Below are 20,657 nucleotides of genomic sequence, written 5' to 3'. Positions count from 1 at the left end.
GTGTGAGGTACATGAATTCCAGAATTCTAAGGTAGTTCTACAAGTTTGAATACACTACTGAAATTAATTTCATCCAAATTTTCAATAATGTACTTGAAAGGATCAGTCAATTGAAAAGCCATTTCTGTTGAACTAATTTGTAAAAAGGTGACCTTAACAATATTTTACAATGAGCGTTCACATGAAAATTCTGATAATATTTCGCATGTAGAAAAATCCTACGATATTGCACTAAGTTATTTCAATAAATTTTTGGCTTTAAAATAATTCATCATTGATTTAGTGATTCCTTTTACTATTTTTATATCTTGTATTCAAATCTAAATTAATAAGAAAAGTATCTCTTTAATAATCTAAACCATAAATAACTAACGAGCAGGTCTAAATTTTAAGGTTACAGTCATTTAGGTTTTGCGTATTTTTTTGTTATTTAGGTAGTACTTGCATATGTTAAACAGTATATGTTTGTAAAAACACTGGTTGGACAGCTGCTGTTTATTGGAACATTATTCAACATTTGAAACTTATTGATATGCTGTATTTTCATTTTGTTCTTTCCTTGTTAAATAAGCAAATATGCATAGATTAATTGGAAGGAAACTTTGCAAGAACCTTCATTCTGCAGCTTTTGATTACTAAGCTAAATTTCAGTTATATGAATTTGCTATAGGCAAATTTCTTAAGTACAAAAATAAGTGTCAATCTTTAAACGTTGAGGAAACTGGGCCCTGCATTTGTCACACAGTAAAAATTTCATATAAAATGTTAGAGATTTAGAGCATATTTTGATTCAATCAACACATCATGTAGTTTTTTAAGCAAACACTGCATGCTAGGACGTAAAAGTTTCTTCCGAACCATATTTCCCTTTAATTTTGAATAGAAAAAGATGTTATTTTCAAATTTTATTTTACTAGGCGGTAACAGTCATCATGGAGCTGTGAGCGGTGCAGCCTATGGTTCCACAGACTGCTCAGATATCCATCTCGGCAGTGGTGGTGGTGGTGACAATGGTGGTGCTGGTGGTTGTTACTTGCAGCTGGATGTTGGAACGGTAGATTTCTTTTTAGTGATATTTCAGCCCGAGCTAACCTGATTTGGTATTTATCTAACACTATAATTATTATTAGCTTTTTTCTGGCCCAGCATCGTTAAACTGTAATTGTTAATTTATTTACCGTATATATATATATGGTAAGAGAATCTTTATTACATGTATTTCTTTATATTATTTAAGGAGTCTTTTATCTGTATGATTTTTACTGTGAAATTTGTTCTCTTATCTGTATAGTGTATTTGGAGGTATTTTTATTGTAAGCGCAACTTAAACCATGGAAATGCTTCTTTTGTATCTGTTGATTTGCCATAAAATCTAGCTCACTCTCTTTATCTGTAGAAAACAACTGTGTATGGAACTATAGCTGTTGATGGAGAATCAGGTATTGGTGGCTACAAGAGTGGAGGTGGTAGTGGTGGTACTCTCAAACTAACCACAGCTTCCCTCGTTGGTCGTGGTAGCCTTACCAGTCATGGTGGAAATGGAATTTATGGAACATACAGCTCCACAGTAATTGGTAAGATAAACTGATTTGTAGTCTCGAAAAAGATATAAACATTTAAAAAATCTGAAATATCACTGAAACACAGTCAATGTTTTAGCAGAACGGCTGACACAACAGCTTGTGATTTATTGATAATTATGGTATGATTGTTGAAATTGAGGCTTTTAATGTGTTAACATTCTAGTTGACACTTTCGCAGACCTGAAACATTCTATCCAAAATTATTCATAATAAAGGTACCGCTCCTACATTTTGGATAGAAAGATGTTGGAAAAGTATATTGTAACTATGGAAATAACCCTTTTAGTAAAACGTTTGTAAGCCAGAAATGTGAGAAATTAGTAGTAAACCTGTTGCAGTAAATGCATTATGTCACTAAAATTCCAAATTTTGTTTACTGCATTTTGCATCTGTATATTTAGGTAATGGCGGTGGTTCTGGTGGCAGGGTCTGTGTCTACCTCTCAGAACAACTGAGATTCCTCGGAGAACTGACTGCTCTTGGAGGAAGCAGCAGTGCTTCCCATGGCTCCCCTGGAACTGTGTGGGTGAATTCCACTGAAGGCTCGGACATTGTCACCCACTTGTGGGTAGATCATGCCTCGCGTGGTTCAGGCTGCACCAGCTACCCTGTCTATGTTGATGTTTCTGAAATCAATAATTTCCATCCAATGAGAACAGCCTGTGTACATCCATCTTTGGTAAAGACTTATTTTTAGTTCATTTGATTTTTTTATAATATACGAGGTATTGTTGTCGCCTAATAATTGGTGTTAGTTAAGATTGTTAGGTTCACTTCTCTTGAATATTCTAGCTTTGAAACTATATTTTTATCATCAGTAGGTGAGTAAGAAGATCAAGAACTATAACTTTATATGTCAAGCACTTACAGATGGGCAATGGCACGTGCAAGTTGTGCTCTTGCTTCTACAAATGTATTTCACAAATGTTGTTTCTGTTTACGAATTTTTGTATTTAGATTTATATAAAGCCTTGTAAATTATTTAGTAAGTCTAATAACTTTTCACCATTGGTCAAGATGGTACAAAGCGGGTAATAAAATAGTTGTAGGTATATTCTCTATTGTAATACTGTTTACTGCCTATACTGAGTAACATGGCTATATTTAGGCAAAATGTTTAATGTATTGGAACATAAAACAATAAAGAAAACTTCCTCCTTCTTAATTTTATAAGTGACTGATAGATAGTCCTAAAAATTTAAAGTATGACAGGGTGAAGTTAATTATCTTTATAGTAGAACATTTTAACAAAGTTTTATATTTAAGTCATTGATCAAACTTGTTCCTATATTTCTATTTTCTTTATACCTCCAGGATTGCACAGTTGAACACATTGGTGGGGACGGCACTGGAGAAATTCAAGTTGATTCGAGTGTTACAATGGATGTTGCCCAGGATCACCAACAGACACATGTACAATCCTCAGTCTACATCTATGGAGTGGTTAGCTTCCCAACAACAACTTATGCTGAACAGACTGTTACAAATGAAGGCAAAATGGTTGGAGTTGAGCATTGGTACACAAGAGGGCACACTAAGTTACTTTCAACAGGACAATCTAAATGTTCTCTTGGCGTAAGCCATGTGGGAAAGTATTATTTGACTACTTTTACTGCTCTTAGTGATGGTACATTTGAGATTGATGATCCTGGATATGATTCAAATGCAAGTATATCTATATTTACTGATGTTTTCCACATGGAAGGTCAGTCGCATGGATACATCATGAAGGCAAGCAACTTCATGGGCCGTTTATTAGAGATTGAGAAACAGTCAACTCTAGATGGAGCTGGTGAAGGATACGTTACTAATTCTGGTACAGGTGCTGGATGTTCTAGCAGTTGTGGGTCAGGTGGAGGTCACGGGGGCCGTGGTGGAAATTGCTACGGCTGTGGAAGTTGTAGCGGTGGTGGAACATACGACAGTTCAGTGTTACCTTCCCTTTCCGGCAGTGGAGGCGGCGTTTGTTCTCATGGGACAGGCGGTGCTGGTGGCGCAGCTGTAAGACTTGTACACACATTTACAGTCGTTGAAGGTCAGATAACAATGAATGGTGAATCGAGCACAGGAGGTGGCGGAGGAGGTGCTGGAGGGTCCATTTGGCTGGATGGTGACGTTATTTCCGGTTGGGGTTACCTGTATGCATCTGGAGGATCTGCTGGAACTGATGGTGGTTGCTACAATCCCTGTTGTAATGGACATAGAGGTGGTGGTGGCGGAGGTGGAAGAATTAGGTCATATGGCACAGAATACACCAGCAAAGTTATCCAACACAGACGCTCTGTTGCAGGAGGCTCTGGATCATACCAAAGCGGTAGCACTGGTTCTCTTCAAGAAAGTCATGGTGATGCATGCAGTGGACACGGAGTATGGAACTCTTCTACACTTCTGTGTGAATGTTACAAATCTTTTGTTGGAGCAGACTGTCAGTTTTACTGCGATAATGATATAACTTGTGATGGAAATGGTGTCTGCAATGACCAAGGACAATGTGAATGTAACACTGGATTTGTGGGAACCCACTGTGAAAGTCAGTGTCACAGAGACATTGACTGCAGCAGTCACGGTGAATGCTCAACATGCGGTGCCTGTGTCTGTGACCCTTGCTTCTCTGGTCCAGACTGCTCCATAGAGTGTGGAGGATTTGGTGCCTGTGTCGCCGACCAGTGCGTGTGTGATGACTGTCATCTTGGTGTTTTCTGTGAATCTGAATGTAATTCTCATGGTACCTGTGATGCAGTGAACAACAATTGTACGTGTGATGCTAACTGGGGTGATGAAAAATGTACCAGGAAAGGTTGCCCAGGAGCTGATCTAAACTGTAATGGACACGGAATCTGTAACTCTGGGACAAGCGAATGCTTCTGTAACATAGGGTGGAAAGGTATGGTTTTATAGTATGAAGTTGAGATTAATATGCGTTTTTAGTTGTATGTAGGGTTTTGTATTGCAGATATTTAATCTTTACTCTTACATTATTGTTTTAGACGTTTTTGAGAGGTTTCAGTGGCCGAGTGGTTAAGGTCGCTGACTGCAAATCATTGCCCCTCACCGATGTGGGTTCGAGCCTCACTCTGGGCATGGATTTTTGATGTGGGGAAGCCATCCAGCTGGCTTACGGAAGGTCGGTGGTTCTACCAAGGTGCCCGCTTGTGATAAAATAATGCACGTAGGGGCACCTGGGGTCTTCATCCAGCATCAAAGCTGGAAAGTCGCCATATAACACGTGTCGGTGCTACGATAATCCCAACAAAAAGAGACGTTTTTGTATCCCACAACATAAACATACTTCAAATAACAGTTTAGCTTACCTTTTTTGAACAGTTGATGTAAAGTTAACATTTTTGTTTAGGTCCACATACTGATAAGCTATTACCTATAACTTATAATTATCATCATGTACTTTACAGCATTTTGTCTAACTTTTGGCCAGTTTTAGAAAATAAATAATTATCAGTTAAGTTTTTGTCTACCTACAAATATAATTTTATTGATGTAGATTATGAATAGAGGCTTGATCTGTTTTTATTTCATTTAATCTTTTCTCTCTAAGGGGCGGACTGTGGAGATCCAGATTGTCCTGGAGAACCAAACTGCAATGATCGCGGTGTTTGTAATGAGCTGTATGATCCTCCAATCTGTACCGACTGTCAGACAGGCTGGATGGGTCCGGCTTGTGATGACGTCTGCTTACATGGAACACCAAATTCTAACCATACAATGTGTATTTGTGACCAGACATGCAACCACGGTCAAGGTTGTGATATAGAGTGCTCTGGAAATGGTATCTGTAATCCAAATGGTTCTGGTGACTGTTTCTGTGATCCATTGGTTGGATGGAGTGGAACCTACTGTGAAGTCCCAGGTACTTACTGTTAAATAATTAATATTAATGGACAATTAATTTTCATGGATTTCATTGTTTTGAGTTAAGCTAACAAGTAGCACTTCCATTCATTATAATGTTCAAAGATTTAAATCCACAAATTTATATCCCCACGAAATATTATGCCCATCGAATTAAACAGTTTTATCACAGTTTCTGTTTTTAATGGTTGCATTTTGGGGACAATTTAAGCATTTAATAAATTGTTGTTTTTTTTCTGTTTTTTTTCTCACATCCGTTGCTACTTTGGAAATAAATGATATATATTATAAAATGCCTTAAAATATTTCAGGCTGTCCGAGAAACCCAGTGACTGATGTGGAATGTAGTAACCGTGGTAACTGTGACTCTGCAACTAAAAAGTGCATGTGTGAAGCTGGATGGGAAGGTTCTGCCTGTCATATAGCAGATTGTCCTGGAGACCCAAATTGTTACAATCGTGGAACTTGTGATGAATCTACCAGCCCACCACTGTGTTTGTCTTGTGATGCCGACTGGATGGGTCCTGCATGTAATGACCCCTGCCTTCATGGAACACAGACACCCATGGATAGTGGTATTTGCGTTTGTGATGAAGGTTGGGCCGGTGTTGGTTGTAACTCGGAATGTTCGGAACATGGAAACATCAGCTCTATTACGGGAATGTGTAACTGTACATATGTTCTCGGTTGGAAAGGAAGAGTTTGTGACATTCCTGGGTGTCCAGGCTTAAACGGGATTGACTGTAGCGGTAGAGGTAGGGGCAATACTTTACTGTCAAATCCAGATATTTGAAGTATGATTAATCATACTAACATCTTCTGTTATTATTTCAGTTTCTGTAGCAAATTACAGTCAAACCTGAGGTAAATGACCAGTTTTGAACAAGACTGTCTCTGGAGATCCGCATTTTTGCTACGAAGCGATGTCTACAAATACAGGTTTGACTGTATTATGAATTGTACTTATCATTATTCCCCAAGACAAAGTATATGGGGCTATATGAGGGTAATACATGTCCGCTGGTCGATTTATCCATAATTTGTGTTTGCTTCATACCTTCTAAAGTATTGGGAAGATTCTTATAAAACTAGCGTCATGTATTAAACACATCAATAAGATGTGTAAAACACACAGCTTAGGTCGTTAGGTCAAAGTTCAATGTCATACTTGGAAGCCAATAGTCCAATAGCTTTAATTTGTTTTACTCCATAACTAATCAGCAGGGAAGATTTTCATAACAAATGACATCAATTATTTGCCTCATTGAGATGATATGCATAGTGCACAACCAAGGTAACTAGGTCTGAGGTCAAGGTCACATTTTCAGATCAATGGTCAAATGGCTTAACTTTCATCTTCTCCATATAGTGTAAACCCATTAGGAGACTTTTATCAAAAAATGGACCAAGTGTTCTAATATAGCCTCGTCAAGAAAGACATGCAAAGCACATGACCAGGGTCATTAAGTCCTAAGTCAAGGTCACACATATCTTTCAAAGATCTAATAGTTAAATTCGTGTTTATTCTATCTTCTTAACTGCTAGTATGGTTTGCATAAAACTAGCATCAGTTGTTAGCAACCTCAAAGTAATATGCAGAGTGCACAGCCAAGGCCCCTTGTCACACTTACAGGTCAAAGGTCCTGTTCATGACATTTTTACTTTTCCTGTACCAAAGCAGTATCTGATGATATTGATCAACTTTTCAAGACTGTATCTTGTGATTTAGTAAGATACCTTATATTATAATTATCTTTATCAAAAGTACATATTTAGAGTAGGGACCTATTGTCATTAAAGAACTTCATTATCTGATAAGTATACAAGTCAGTTTTATGTAATAAAATTGATTGACAAATTGGATTATGTATTACACGTCAGATTTATGTATTTAAGGTGGTTGTGATAGTACAACAGCAACTTGCACATGCAACAAGGGCTGGCAAGGTATAGGTTGTGAATATGCTGATTGCCCAGGAGATCCAGACTGTAACACTAATGGAACATGTATAGACTCAAATGACCCACCAACTTGCTTGTAAGTTTTATTTTATAACACTCTTCCATTTATGATAGCTTTGCTGTCTTCAGTGTGTTTGTAGATCAAGTTAATTTACTGTACTTAACAATGGAAGCACAGAAATGTAGAAACTCTCAACAGATTTAGTCCATTTAATATGTGTTAAGTTTCATAACAATAGTGTTGTTGTTTTAAACAAATGATATGTTTGTTTGTTCATTTGGTACAAATGTTTATGTTTATAGACATGTTTTCTTTTTTTGTTGAACAGGCCCCGTGTTCACAAAACATTTATTGGTCTCAGCTGAGTTCGAGTTTGAAATTTTGATATCAGTTTTATGAAAACTTCAAGGTTAAATTCCAACTGAGACTGACCATCAATACTGAATAGTCACTTCAAAATGGTTAGTAACTTAAAATTAAGTTTAAACCATGCTATTTAGATACAAATGACAAATAAAGTTTCATTATCAAACTCAGCTGAGTCTGAAAATGTTTTGTGAACACGGGGCCAGGTTGTCTAGATATTTGATAACAAACAAAAACAAAAAAGAGCATGAGTTCCATAAAATTAAAGTTTGTAAAAAGTATTTGATATTAAGGTGCTGTAGCAGTTGGTTTGTCATTTAGGTGCTACAACAGTTTGTTTCTCATTTATAACAGTTTGTTTATCATTTAGGTGCTATAACAGTTTGCCATTTACATGCTGTAACAGTTTGTTTGTCATTTAGATGCTGTAACGGTTTGTTTATCATTTAGGTGTTGTTATGGTTTGTCATTTTGGTGCTGTAACAGTTTGTTTGTCATTTACGTGTTGCAACAGTTTGTGTCACTTAGATGCTGATACAGTTGGTTTGTTATTTACGAGCTATAACAGTTTGTTTGTCATTCAGATACTATAATGTGTTGTATGTAATATAGGTGCTACAATGGTTGGTTTGGTGAAGCATGTGAGGAACCCTGTGTCAATGGACAAATGAATCCTGTTGGAAGTCAGAATTGCGAGTGTGATCCTGGATGGGTGGGCATTAACTGTGATGTAGAATGCTCGTACCATGGTACAATTGTCAACAGTGCATGTGTCTGTGATATTGGATGGCGTGGACGTGTCTGTGATATACCAAGTTGCCCCGGTAACATGACAGATTGTAGCGGAAATGGTGACTGTAATGCAGCTACTCATGAATGTACATGTTACAGTGGATGGACTGGTCAGGCTAACGGTGCAGGATATGTTGACCCGTTATTAAATGGTTGTGATGTCCCAGACTGTCCTGGTTCACCAGACTGCAACAGTGAAGGCATATGTGATGATACACTCACCTCACCTAAATGTAAAGATTGTAACCCTGGCTGGATGGGAGAAGCCTGTGAAGATATTTGCGATGCTGTCCATGGAGTTCAGAGCCCAATGAACAGTGGTTTCTGTGAATGTGACAGCTGTTACACAGGCAAGGGTTGTGATGTCGAATGTGACGGCCATGGACAATGTGTCAATGGATCATGTAATTGCACTGTAGGCTGGCGAGGTTCTAAATGTGAGGTCCCAGGATGTCCTGGCAATGGTTCAGACTGCACAGGCCATGGTGTATGTAACTCAGCCTTGCACATGTGTATATGTTTACCAGGTAAGAAGCTTTTCCCTTTACAACTAAAGAAGTTTCATCCTTGCATTTATATAGTACTGTTCTTACAATTTTAAAAATGATGTTTTAGCAAAACTCTTTTTTCATATGTTGATAACTTCATTTTTTCTTGTTAAAAAGAAGTAACTAATACAAAATATTAAATTAATTAATTAAATTAAATAATTTTGTTTTTAAGGTTGGACAGGTGATGACTGTGCTAAACCAGACTGTGGATATGGTGCGTGCTATGCCAATGAGAGCCGAGGATTATGTGACGGTTCATCAGGGGTACCAGAGTGTGTCTGTAATATAGCAGAGGTATGTGAATAGCATTATCAATGTATGCCTGTATTTTGTATAATTCAGTGAAGATTATATAAATTTGTATTGTCTGCAAACTATTTAGGTTATTGTGTTACATTGGTTTGTTTCTGCAACCTTTATTTAGTTTTTTTGTGATATCTTGTTATCATTTGTGCAACTTTTATTTGGGTTATGGGGCTACCTAATTATGGTTTGTGCAATGTTTATTTAGGTTATTGCGTTATTTGTTATTTTTTTGCAACCTTTAGTTAGGTTGTTGTGATACCTTGTTTTGTTTTTGCAACCTTTATTTAGATTATTGTGTTACCTGGCCCCGTGTTCACAAAACATTTTCAGACTCAGCTGAGTTTGATAATGAAACTTTATTTGTCATTTGTATCTAAATAGCATGGTTTAAACTTAATTTTAAGTTACTAACCATTTTGAAGTGACTATTCAGTATTGATGGTCAGTCTCAGTTGGAATTTAACCTTGAAGTTTTCATAAAACTGATATCAAAATTTCAAACTCGAACTCAGCTGAGACCAATAAATGTTTTGTGAACACGGGGCCTGGTTATTATTTATGCATCCTTTATTGTACCCCCCGACAACAAAGTTGTAAGGGGGGGGGGGGGGGGTATACTGGTTTCAGGTTGTCTGTCTGTCCGTCTGGCCGTCTGTCCGTACACGCAATCTTGTGCGCACCATCTCTCCTTATCCCCTTGACAGAATTCAATGAAACTTCACACAAGTGATCAGTACCAACAGTAGTTGTGCATGGGGCATGTTAGGTTCTTTTAGAAAAAAAAATTTGCAGAGTTATGGGACTTTGTTTTTTTGTTATTATACTATATACATAGACACAATCTTGTGCGCACCATCTCTCCTCATCCCCTTGACACAATTTAATGAAACTTCACACAAGTGATCAGTACCAACTGTAGTTGTGCATGGGGCATGTTAGGTTCTTTTAGAAAAAAAAATTGCAGAGTTATGGGACTTTGTTTTTTTTGTTACTATACTATATACATAGACACAATCTTGTGCGCACCATCTCTCCTCATCCCCTTGACACAATTTAATGAAACTTCACACAAGTGATCAGTAACAACAGTAGTTGTGCATAGGGCATGTTAGGTTCTTTCAGAAAAAAATTTGCAGAGTTATGGGACTTCGTTTTTTTGTTACTATACTATATACATAGACACAATCTTGTGCGCACCATCTCTCCTCATCCCCTTGACACAATTAAATGAAACTTCACACAAGTGATCAGTAACAACAGTAGTTGTGCATGGGGCATGTTAGGTTCTTTCAGCGACAACAATTGCAGAGATATGGGACTTTGTTTCTTGTTAACATACTATGTACATACAGTCTGCATATGCAATCTTGTGCGTGCCTAATCTACCAAACCCTTACACACAATTTAATGAAACTTCACACAAGTGATCAGTACCAACCCTAGTTGTGCATGCTGCATGTTACATTCTTTTAGATAAATATTCTGCATAGTTATGGGACTTTGTTTTTTGTTACTATATTGTATACATACAGTCTATATACATACAGTCCACATAATTATGCAATCTTGTGTGCGTCAAATTGCAATGTACTGTGTCAGTGCATGCGGGGGGTACATTCATCACCTTTAGTGATAGCTCTAGTTTAAGGTTATTGTGCTAACTTGTTATTGTTTGTGCATTTTTATTGTTTGTGCAACCTTTATTTGGGTTAGGATATGAGAATCTTTTTACTTGTTTGGGTGGTGCTGTTGTTGGTTCTACGTTTAGTTTGATCTGTCTGTTACCCATTCAGCTACCGGTGAACATATAATATGAGAAGGTTATGTTGTTTGCTAAGTATAAATACAAGCAAAGAAATTGTTCAAAAAATACTTACGGATTTTTCAAATTATTCAATTTTACAAGTGTTTAACTTTCAGTAAATATACTTAACACCATGTCACTCCATCCATGCGCATACAATTTGTATTTCTCTTCAGATATGGATACAAGTTCTTATTGCTAAGATTGTAAACATGTGTTATATTTTTAACCACCTGCATTTCTTTGTTGGCATTTTTCACAAAGAAATAAAGAGTTGTTCTATTTATCCCCTGCCTTATAGGGTTGGTTTGGACTTGACTGTGACAAGAAGTGCGAGAATGGAACTGTTGTCATGAACAACCTGGGTGGAGAATGTGTCTGTTTTGATTGTTACAATGGTGATAGATGCCAGCTCGAATGTTCTGATAATGGTATCTGTGACAACGGTACATGTGACTGCTTCAGGCAACCTAGTGAGTATATCTGTCATTGCTGATATATAATAGGAGTATTTGCTTGCACGAAGCTGCTCAAAGCTTCTTCCGGGGGAAATGATATAACTAACATTCATAACGAGTTTATAATCTAGTTTTCTTTGTTAAAAATACAAAATACATCTAAAAGCGATTTCAGAATTTTGCCATAGGTAAGCTCCTGCAGTGGCCCAAGTCTTCGGAAATTCTTGCAGGTCTATTTTATGTTTATTTGGTATGAATATAGAAACAAATTGAAAGAATTATCAGACAGTTAGTTTCAGACTGTATTAGATGTGACACGAACAGCTTAACAAAATGGGTGTCATTGAATTTCCCTTTCATTAAAAATGCATTATTGAATTTGTTCCATTATCAGGGTTGCCACTTACCTTGAAAAGTCAGGGAAAATTGAATTTTTTTCAAGGTCAGTGAATTGTCAGGGAAATCTTGATAATGATTGGTGAAAAATGAAATTTAAGAAAAGTCACGGGAAAATGAAATTCTGGGTCGATGTTTAAAATTTTCAGTGGTTATGGCAGTCTTCAAGCAGTATTTATAAGTATTTCCAAACACATTTCGGTGTAGTTGTGTATAAACATATTTAATAATTTAAATGTGTTTGAATCGATTTCATTTTTTTATGTTAACTTTGGAATTTTTAAGACTGAAAGGCTTTGCAACCCATACCTGAAACAAAATAAATATAAAAGGGTGGATTGGATGGCTGTAGGGGAGGAGGAGGCCAAAAATATGGTGGTATTTGTCAGTGAAAAGTATGGTTTAGTCAGGGAAAAGTCAGGAGAAAGTCAGGGAATTTTATTTTCTCAAGTAAGAGGCAACCCTGATTGTGATTGTCATTTATCAACCTAAATGTTATATAAATGTGTTCAGAAAATGCATGGGTTGGAAGTCTGTGTGAGACAGAGGGTTGCCCTGGTGCAGATGGAAAATGTGATGGACATGGTACTTGCATCAATATGGAATGTATTTGCTTCCCTGGTTGGCAAGGATACAATTGTAGTATCCCAGAATGCCCCAATGACTGTAATGGTAAGTTATTATTGAGCCAGTATGTCCTTATATGCAGCTGTAGTTGCAACAATACTGACTTAAGTTAAAAGCTTGGTTTTATTAGAAGTGACCAAGGTGAAGGTACTTTGTAATTATAAGTGAAAAATACATTGAGACAGTAACTTTATTTGGGTCAGTCATTAGATATATAAGGCTTGCCTCTTTTGTGTGAATATGGAGTTATGTTGAAACTTTAAGAAACTGTCATAGAAAAAGACCTACCAAGAGAAACATCGTTATAACATAAAGGTGTGTGTACTGTTTGCAAACAACCTGTTTACTTCTGATTACAATGGTAGTGTACTATAGCGTACTGTAATTGGAAACATACAAGTTAAACTCAAGAGACACATAAGCTCGTGATAAAAAAAAATATGACTAAAACTGGAAACCTGGATGACATAAGACAGATAATAACATGTTTAGAATTAAACTGGAAATCTTTTAAATGGACTGTTTTAAGATGATTTTTCCGTTGTGTAACCTAGGTGTTGGTGACTGTGAGTATGATCCCATCCTGGAAGCGGGAGTTTGCCACTGTTACCCTGACTGGATCGGAGATGACTGCAGTATTCCGTGCATCAATGGTACTAACAATGGTGATGGCGTATGCTCCTGTTACCGCACATGTGATACAGGTATGATCAGAACCAAAAAAAAATTAAAACAATTAACTCAGTACAATAGCTGGTTCTCCAGTCTAAGGGTCTTTAATTGAATCACTATTTTTAGTTAATGATAACAAGAAGTCTCTTTTTAGCTCACCTGTCACATAGTGACAAGGTGAGCTTTTGTGATCACGCAGCGTCCGTCGTCCGTCCGTGCGTCCGTGCGTCAGTCCGTCCGTAAACTTTTGCTTGTGACCACTCTAGAGGTCACATTTTTTGTGGGATCTTTATGAAAATTAATCAGAATGTTCATCTTGATGATATCTAGGTCAAGTTCGAAACTGGGTCACGTGCCATCAAAAACAAGGTCAGTAGGTCTAAAAATAGAAAAACCTTGTGACCTCTCTAGAGGCCATATATTTCATGAGATCTTCATGAATATTGGTCAGAATGTTTACCTTGATGATATCTAGGTCAAGTTCGAAACTGGGTCACGTGCCATCAAAAACTAGGTCAGTAGGTCTAAAAATAGAAAAACCTTGTGACCTCTCTAGAGGCCATATATTTCACAAGATCTTCATGAAAATTGGTCAGAACGTTCACCTTGATGATATCTAGGTCAGGTTTGAAACTGGGTCACGTGTTTTTAAAAACTAGGTCAGTAGGTCAAATAATGGAAAAACCTTGTGACCTCTCTAAAGGCCATATTTTTCATGGGATCTGTATGAAAGTTGGTCTGAATGTTCATCTTGGTGATATCTAGGTCAAGTTTGAAACTGGGTCACGTGCGGTCAAAAACTAGGTCAGTAGGTCTAAAAATAGAAAAACCTTGTGACCTCTCTAGAGGCCATATATTTCATGAGATCTTCATGAAAATTGGTCAGAATGTTCACCTTGATGATATCTGGGTCAAGTACGAAAGTGGGTCACGTGCGATCAAAAACTAGGTCAGTAGGTCAAATAATAGAAAAACCTTGTGACCTCTCTAGAGGCCATATTTTTCATGGGATCTGTATGAAAGTTGGTCTGAATGTTCATCTTGATGATATCTAGGTCAAGTTCAAAAGTGGGTCACGTGCCCTCAAAAACTAGGTCAGTATGTCAAATAATAGAAAAACCTTGTGACCTCTCTAAAGGCCATATTTTTCATGGGATCTGTATGAAAGTTGGTCTGAATGTTCATCTTGATGATATATAGGTCAAGTTTGAAACTGGGTCAACTGTGATCAAAAACTAGGTCAGTAGGTCTTGAAATAGAAAAACCTTGTGACCTCTCTAGAGACCATATTTTTCAGTGGATCTTCATGAAAATTGGTCAGAATTTTTATCCTGATAATATCTAGGTCAAGTTCAAAACTGGGTCACATGAGCTCAAAAACTAGGTCACTATGTCAAATAATAGAAAAAACGACGTCATTCTCAAAACTGGGTCATGTGGGAAGAGGTGAGCGATTCAGGACCATCATGGTCCTCTTGTTTAATTGAAAATGGCTGGGCCTCAAATTGAAGGGAATGTGTAAGAAATGCAGTTAAGAACAACTGGTGAGTTATTATGATACCCCTGTGTCCATCATCAACAGCTTATCTTGGATAGAAACCAGGTCACGATGTCAAATTATCGAAATTCTTTGTTAACTTTTTACCTCATCCATATAAATGTGGTCAGAGTGTGTGTTTTATTGAAATCTAGGTCAGATTAGATACTAGATTATTTGTGGTAAATATTAGGGCAGGTGAGGGATACAGGGCCTCCCACCACTAATGTTAAATAATATGCAGGTCTGATAGCAGAGTTTATATGTATGTTTTAGGTTTGTCTTGCCACTTGACATGTGAAGGACATGGTGCCTGTGATAACAATGGAAGCTGTATTTGTGATTTTGACATGGGATACAAAGGTAAGGTTTATTACATACATGTAAAAACCATTAAAATATATGTATTTTTAGCTCACCTGGGCACAAAGTGCTCAGGGTGAGGTATTGTGATCACTCACCGTCCGGCGTCCGTCCGTCCGTCGTCCGTCCGTCCGTCCGTCCGTCCGTCGTCCGACCGTCCGTCCACACTTTCCTTTAAACAACATCTCCTCCTAAACCAACAGGCCAATTTTGATGAAACTTCACAGGGTTGTTCCTTGGATGGTCTTCTTTAAAAATTGTTCAAAGAATTGAATTCCATACAGAATTCTGGTTGCCATGGCAACCAAAAGTAAAAACTTTAAAAATCTTCTTCTCAAAAACCAGAAGCCCTAGAGCTTAGATATTTGGTGTGAAGCATTGCCTAGTGGACCTCGACCAAGTTTGTTCAAATCATGACCCCAGGGTCAAAATTGACCCCGCCCCGGGGTCACTTGATTTTACATAGGAAAATCTTAAAAAATCTTCTTCTCAAAAACCAGAAGCCCTAGAGCTTAGATATTTGACTTGTAGCATTGCCTAGTGGACCTCTACTAAAATTGTTCAAATCATGACCCCGGGGTCAAAACTGACCTCGCCCCAGGGGTCACTTGATTTTACATAGGAAAATCTTCAAAAAATTTCTAAAAATAAACCAGAAGGCTTAGAGCTTAGATATTTGACATGTAGCATTGCCTAGTGGACCTCTACAAAATTTGTTCAAATCATGACCCCCGGGTCAAAATTGACCCCACCCCAGGGGTCACTTGATTTTACATAGGAAAATCTTCAAAAATTTTCTAAAAATAAACCAGAAAGCCTAGGTCGAAGATATTTGACATGTAGCATTGCCTAGTAGACTTCTACAAAATTTATTCAAATCATGACCCCCGGGGTCAAATTGACCCCGCCCCATGGGATTACTTGATTGTACATAGAAAAATCTTCAAAATAAACCAGAAGGCCTAGAGCTTAGATATTTCATATATAGCATTGCCTAGTGGACCTCTACAAAATTTGTTCAAATCATGACCCCCGGGTTTAAAATTGACCCCACCCCAGGGGTCACTTGATTTTACATAGGAAAATCTTCAAAAAATTTCTAAAAATAAACCAGAAGGCTTAGATCTTAGATATTTGACATGTAGCATTGCCTAGTAGACTTCTACAAAATTTGTTCAAATCATTACCTCCGGGGTCAAATTGACCCCACCCCATGGGGTTATTTGTTTAGCTTTAGCAAAGAATTTTTTTCAAGAAAGCAATTAAACTCAGGTGAGCGATATAGGGCCATCATGGCCCTCTTGTTTGAACTGTGATGTATTTTTCTACATTATATTAGACTTGTAACCACCAATTTAAATCTTAAAATATGAAGGTCTGTAATTGTGTGATGGAAATACACCAGTAGTTTTTGAGCATATTAAAACATTAATAAATCTACAAAGCAACGTCAACATCAATGATTCAATTAAAATAACAGGTTTTTCTATGGTAAAAATTACTGGGCAATCTTTATTTACTTGTGTCATCATCTCCTCTTCAAAATATTCTTAGTATCCAGTATTTGGTTACAGTCAAACATGTGTATAGCAGCCAACAAAGGGAGTAACAAAATATTTCCATTAAAGGCAGGTGACTGCTTAAGACTGATTTTATCAGAAGGAAAATAGAACAAATGTTCATTTGGGATATTTGAGTTCACTGTTTTAGACAGGTTGCTATTATTATTATTATTGTACCAGATTTATATAGCGCCCTTTTCATGATAAACACGTTCAAAGGCGCTTTACATATAGCAAATATGGCTATTTAATTTAGGCGGTTGCTACAATAAGTTCAACTGTATTTCCGGATCTTAATTATGCATGTTTATGCAGCTATGAAGAATATGTGTGAGAGGGGCCTTGTATGAAAATAGTTTTTAACCTTTAGGCTGCTGATGGCAAGCTACTCTGCCTTTGCGACCAGTACAGACCAAGATCAACCATGCAGGCACTGTTCGCTATTCAGTCAGTGAATTTTCAGCGAATACTCCTTCGACTAATTAATGGTACTGCCCAAATTGTATGCTGGACCAGTCCATTTTAAAAATTTAGCAGGGAAAAGGTTAAAGATATGAACTATTTATACTGTACTTCAGGTGATCAGTGTAATATTGATGGTTGCCCTGGCTGGCCTGACAATTGTATGAACCACGGAACATGTAATGCTGCTAGCGGAGAGTGTCAGTGTGACCAAGGATGGAAGGGTCATGCATGTCATATCCCAGACTGTGATTGTAACGGTATCAATGCTACATGCGAACAGAGGGCTGGCGATCTGAAACCAAGATGTTACGATTGTGATGCACCTTATATAGGGGACCAGTGTCAATTCAGGTTAGCAGATACAAAATCAATTTGTTCTGATATTGCATAATTATATGCTTAAAACCATATTTGAAAGACACCAGCTTATTTTGAATATTTCTAATTGTATTTCTCTATAATGTAACAGAATTATTTCTCTAGAATGTATCTACATGACTTTACTATAATGCAACTTCATGATTTCACTATATTTGTATTGCTTCCCTGTAATATAACTGCATGAGCTCTGTAAAAGAATGATTTGTCTTTAATTTAAATCTGTTACTTCTCTGCAATATAATTGCATAACTTTCCAGTAATATCGCTGCATGATTTTTTTCCTGTACTGTATCCCAGATATCTTTTCATTACAGCAGTGTGTCCTTTTGTATAATTTTAAGTGAATCTTAATTTTGTTTGTAGGTGTGAATATGGTGTTGAGGATCCAGCCACATTTGAGTGTATTTGTGATCCTTGCTACAGTGGGGCTGAGTGTGACTCCCTATGTAATAACCAGGGCAACTGCACTGCTAATGGCACCTGTGATTGCGGGTTTGATGGTTACCGTGGTGACTACTGCCAGACCAAAGAATGTCCCGGTTACGATGTCTCTTGTACTGGACATGGACAGTGTAATCCTGCTACTGGTGTTTGCAGTTGTTCAACCGGATGGACTGGTATAGGTTGCCACATTGTAAAATGTGATAATGACTGTAGCAATGCAGGCACTTGTTTAGAAATAGCTGTACCAAAATGTAATTGCAGTGCAGGGTATTTCGGCTCAGACTGTGGAAGTTATTGCTACAACGGCAATATCATTACACCGGATCCAAACGATTTGTCAAGTCAGTACTGTGAATGTCACTCATGTTACACTGGTTTTGAATGTAACACAGAATGTTCTGGACATGGAACATGCTACAATGGTACCTGTGACTGCGGTTCTGCAGGATGGAGAGGAGATAACTGTGAGAAAGTTGGTTGTCCTGGTTTATATGGTACAGATTGTTCAGGTCATGGAAGCTGTATTACTGGTGCTGCTAATACAATTGGTAAGTATATGTCATAAGTCTGATATGTAACGAAGCCATCAAGCTGGCTTACGGAAGGTCGGTGGCTCTACCCAGGTGCCCGCTTGTGATGAAATAATGCACGGAGGGGCAGCTGGGGGATTCCTCTACCATCAAAGCTGGAAAGTCGCCATATGACCTATAATTGTGTCAGTGCGACGTAAAACCAAACAAAATAAATAGGAATGTAACATTCACTTCCTAATTCTGAACTGATTAACAGTGCATTATACTTCTTTAAAATTAAAGTCTTAATGTATCAGTTTGGATGTTCTGTTTATGAATTTTAGAATTTATTTTAATATTTCAAAACAGATTTGTCACTATAATGATTAAATGATTATAATATGGGTTTACATAGGTTTTCTTTTCTGATAAATTTGATGAACATATTACTGGTAAAGTAAACGGTCATGTTCAGTATAAACAAGATACTTTGAGCGAACAACTTCAGAATGTTTCTCAAATGTGTAATCATGTTCTTCCTAGGGGAAGGTTAAATAAAAAATTAAATATTGAAGTTTTGACTTTATTTTGATTGAACTTCATCCTTCTTATGAAACTCGAAAAACTTATATAATTGTCTTAGAGCAATATAAAACTTTGAATTGCTTCTGGATTTGGAAATAAATTAAAACAATGCTAATTTTTTCTAGGTACATGTACGTGTAACACATACTGGACAGGAGACGGTTGCTGGACAGCTGAATGTCTCAATAACTGTACTGGATATGGTATCTGTAATGACTCAGTGGCTGTTCCCTTCTGCACCCAGTGTGACCAAGGCTGGATGGGTCCAGACTGTAGCACACCCTGTTACGGAATTCAACAACCTATGGACAGTGGTATGTTTCAGGATAGTTTATATGCTGTATTATGGTATCGCCTTTTATGGTATGATGTGGTGAACTACAGAGGGTTATAATTATGAGAGAATATAAAGATTATGTTTTAACATACCTTAAAGTAAAACTATATACGATATTGAATATTGCCAAAAATTTGCATGGGTCAAAAATGTTTTCGTTCCTTTCATCTGGTTGTAGTTTCGTCACGATTTTATTTTCTAGTTTAATTACAGGTATGCATTTTATAGTTCATGGTTTTACTTTGTTATTGATAGAGTTCTAGAATTTTTCTTCTGAATGCTGTTGCCATATTCCTTACTATAAATGGGTCTTCAGTCATAGATGCCAAACCCCTTTACACCTGGGTTTTATAAGCCACCTTGCAAATTAAGAATGATACAAGTTGGTGTTAGCTTCACGTTACATAAAAATATCTAAGATCTTTCAATTGACTGTAGACTGGTTTCCTACTTCTTTTTGCAGGAATCTGTGTATGTACAAGTAATTGTGAGAGTCAAGCAGATAACTGCCTGGAATCATGCAGTGGTTATGGAACATGTGATAATGTTACTGACAGTTGTGTCTGTCATGATGGCACTGGCTACAACCCAACCGGCTACTGGGGCACACTGTGTGAGACTAAAGGCTGCCCTGGTATGAGTGAATCTTGCAGTGGTCACGGTCAGTGTATCCAGGGTAGCTGTAAGTGTGATCCTGGATGGACAATTAATGCCACTTCCTGTCATGTTCCTGATTGCCCTGGTACACCAGACTGTAACGGCAATGGTGCTTGTGATACTAGTGGAGTGGTACCTGTCTGTACCTGCTATCAAGGATGGATGGGTAATGAATGTCAGTATCCATGTATAAATGGAGCGGCACAGCCAGATCAGACCTGTTTGTGTGATCCATGTTACACAGGTGCTGCCTGTGACCAGATCTGTTCGGGACTTGGTACCTGTGTTAATGATACCTGCTCCTGTGATAGTGGATACTGGGGTATGATTTATTGTTTTGTTACTCAATATTAAAACACATTTTCTGACGGAAAGCGTATAATTTATATATTGTCAATTTTTCATCTACATAATACTTTTTTGTTTTCT

At 37.4% G+C, this 20,657-nt stretch overlaps 1 protein-coding gene across 1 annotated transcript in view; it reads left to right on the top strand.

The window, feature by feature from the left end:
• LOC128547776 (uncharacterized) overlaps positions 1 to 20,657 on the top strand; it is a 143,623-nt gene that overhangs the window by 102,712 nt on the left and 20,254 nt on the right. Inside the window, exons 107-123 of the mRNA XM_053520948.1 lie at positions 918 to 1,054; positions 1,397 to 1,574; positions 1,985 to 2,262; positions 2,898 to 4,467; positions 5,137 to 5,448; positions 5,762 to 6,205; positions 7,347 to 7,488; positions 8,392 to 9,098; positions 9,295 to 9,416; positions 11,534 to 11,678; positions 12,600 to 12,758; positions 13,268 to 13,417; positions 15,199 to 15,285; positions 17,426 to 17,663; positions 18,057 to 18,685; positions 19,360 to 19,548; positions 20,035 to 20,550. Coding sequence (XP_053376923.1) covers positions 918 to 1,054; positions 1,397 to 1,574; positions 1,985 to 2,262; positions 2,898 to 4,467; positions 5,137 to 5,448; positions 5,762 to 6,205; positions 7,347 to 7,488; positions 8,392 to 9,098; positions 9,295 to 9,416; positions 11,534 to 11,678; positions 12,600 to 12,758; positions 13,268 to 13,417; positions 15,199 to 15,285; positions 17,426 to 17,663; positions 18,057 to 18,685; positions 19,360 to 19,548; positions 20,035 to 20,550 — 6,003 coding nt within the window. The remainder of the gene's footprint in view (positions 1 to 917; positions 1,055 to 1,396; positions 1,575 to 1,984; positions 2,263 to 2,897; positions 4,468 to 5,136; positions 5,449 to 5,761; positions 6,206 to 7,346; positions 7,489 to 8,391; positions 9,099 to 9,294; positions 9,417 to 11,533; positions 11,679 to 12,599; positions 12,759 to 13,267; positions 13,418 to 15,198; positions 15,286 to 17,425; positions 17,664 to 18,056; positions 18,686 to 19,359; positions 19,549 to 20,034; positions 20,551 to 20,657) is intronic.

The sequence above is a fragment of the Mercenaria mercenaria genome, chromosome 13, assembly GCF_021730395.1.
Source record: "Mercenaria mercenaria strain notata chromosome 13, MADL_Memer_1, whole genome shotgun sequence".
Taxonomy (NCBI): domain Eukaryota; kingdom Metazoa; phylum Mollusca; class Bivalvia; order Venerida; family Veneridae; genus Mercenaria; species Mercenaria mercenaria.
This window is presented reverse-complemented; position numbering and strand designations above follow the sequence as displayed.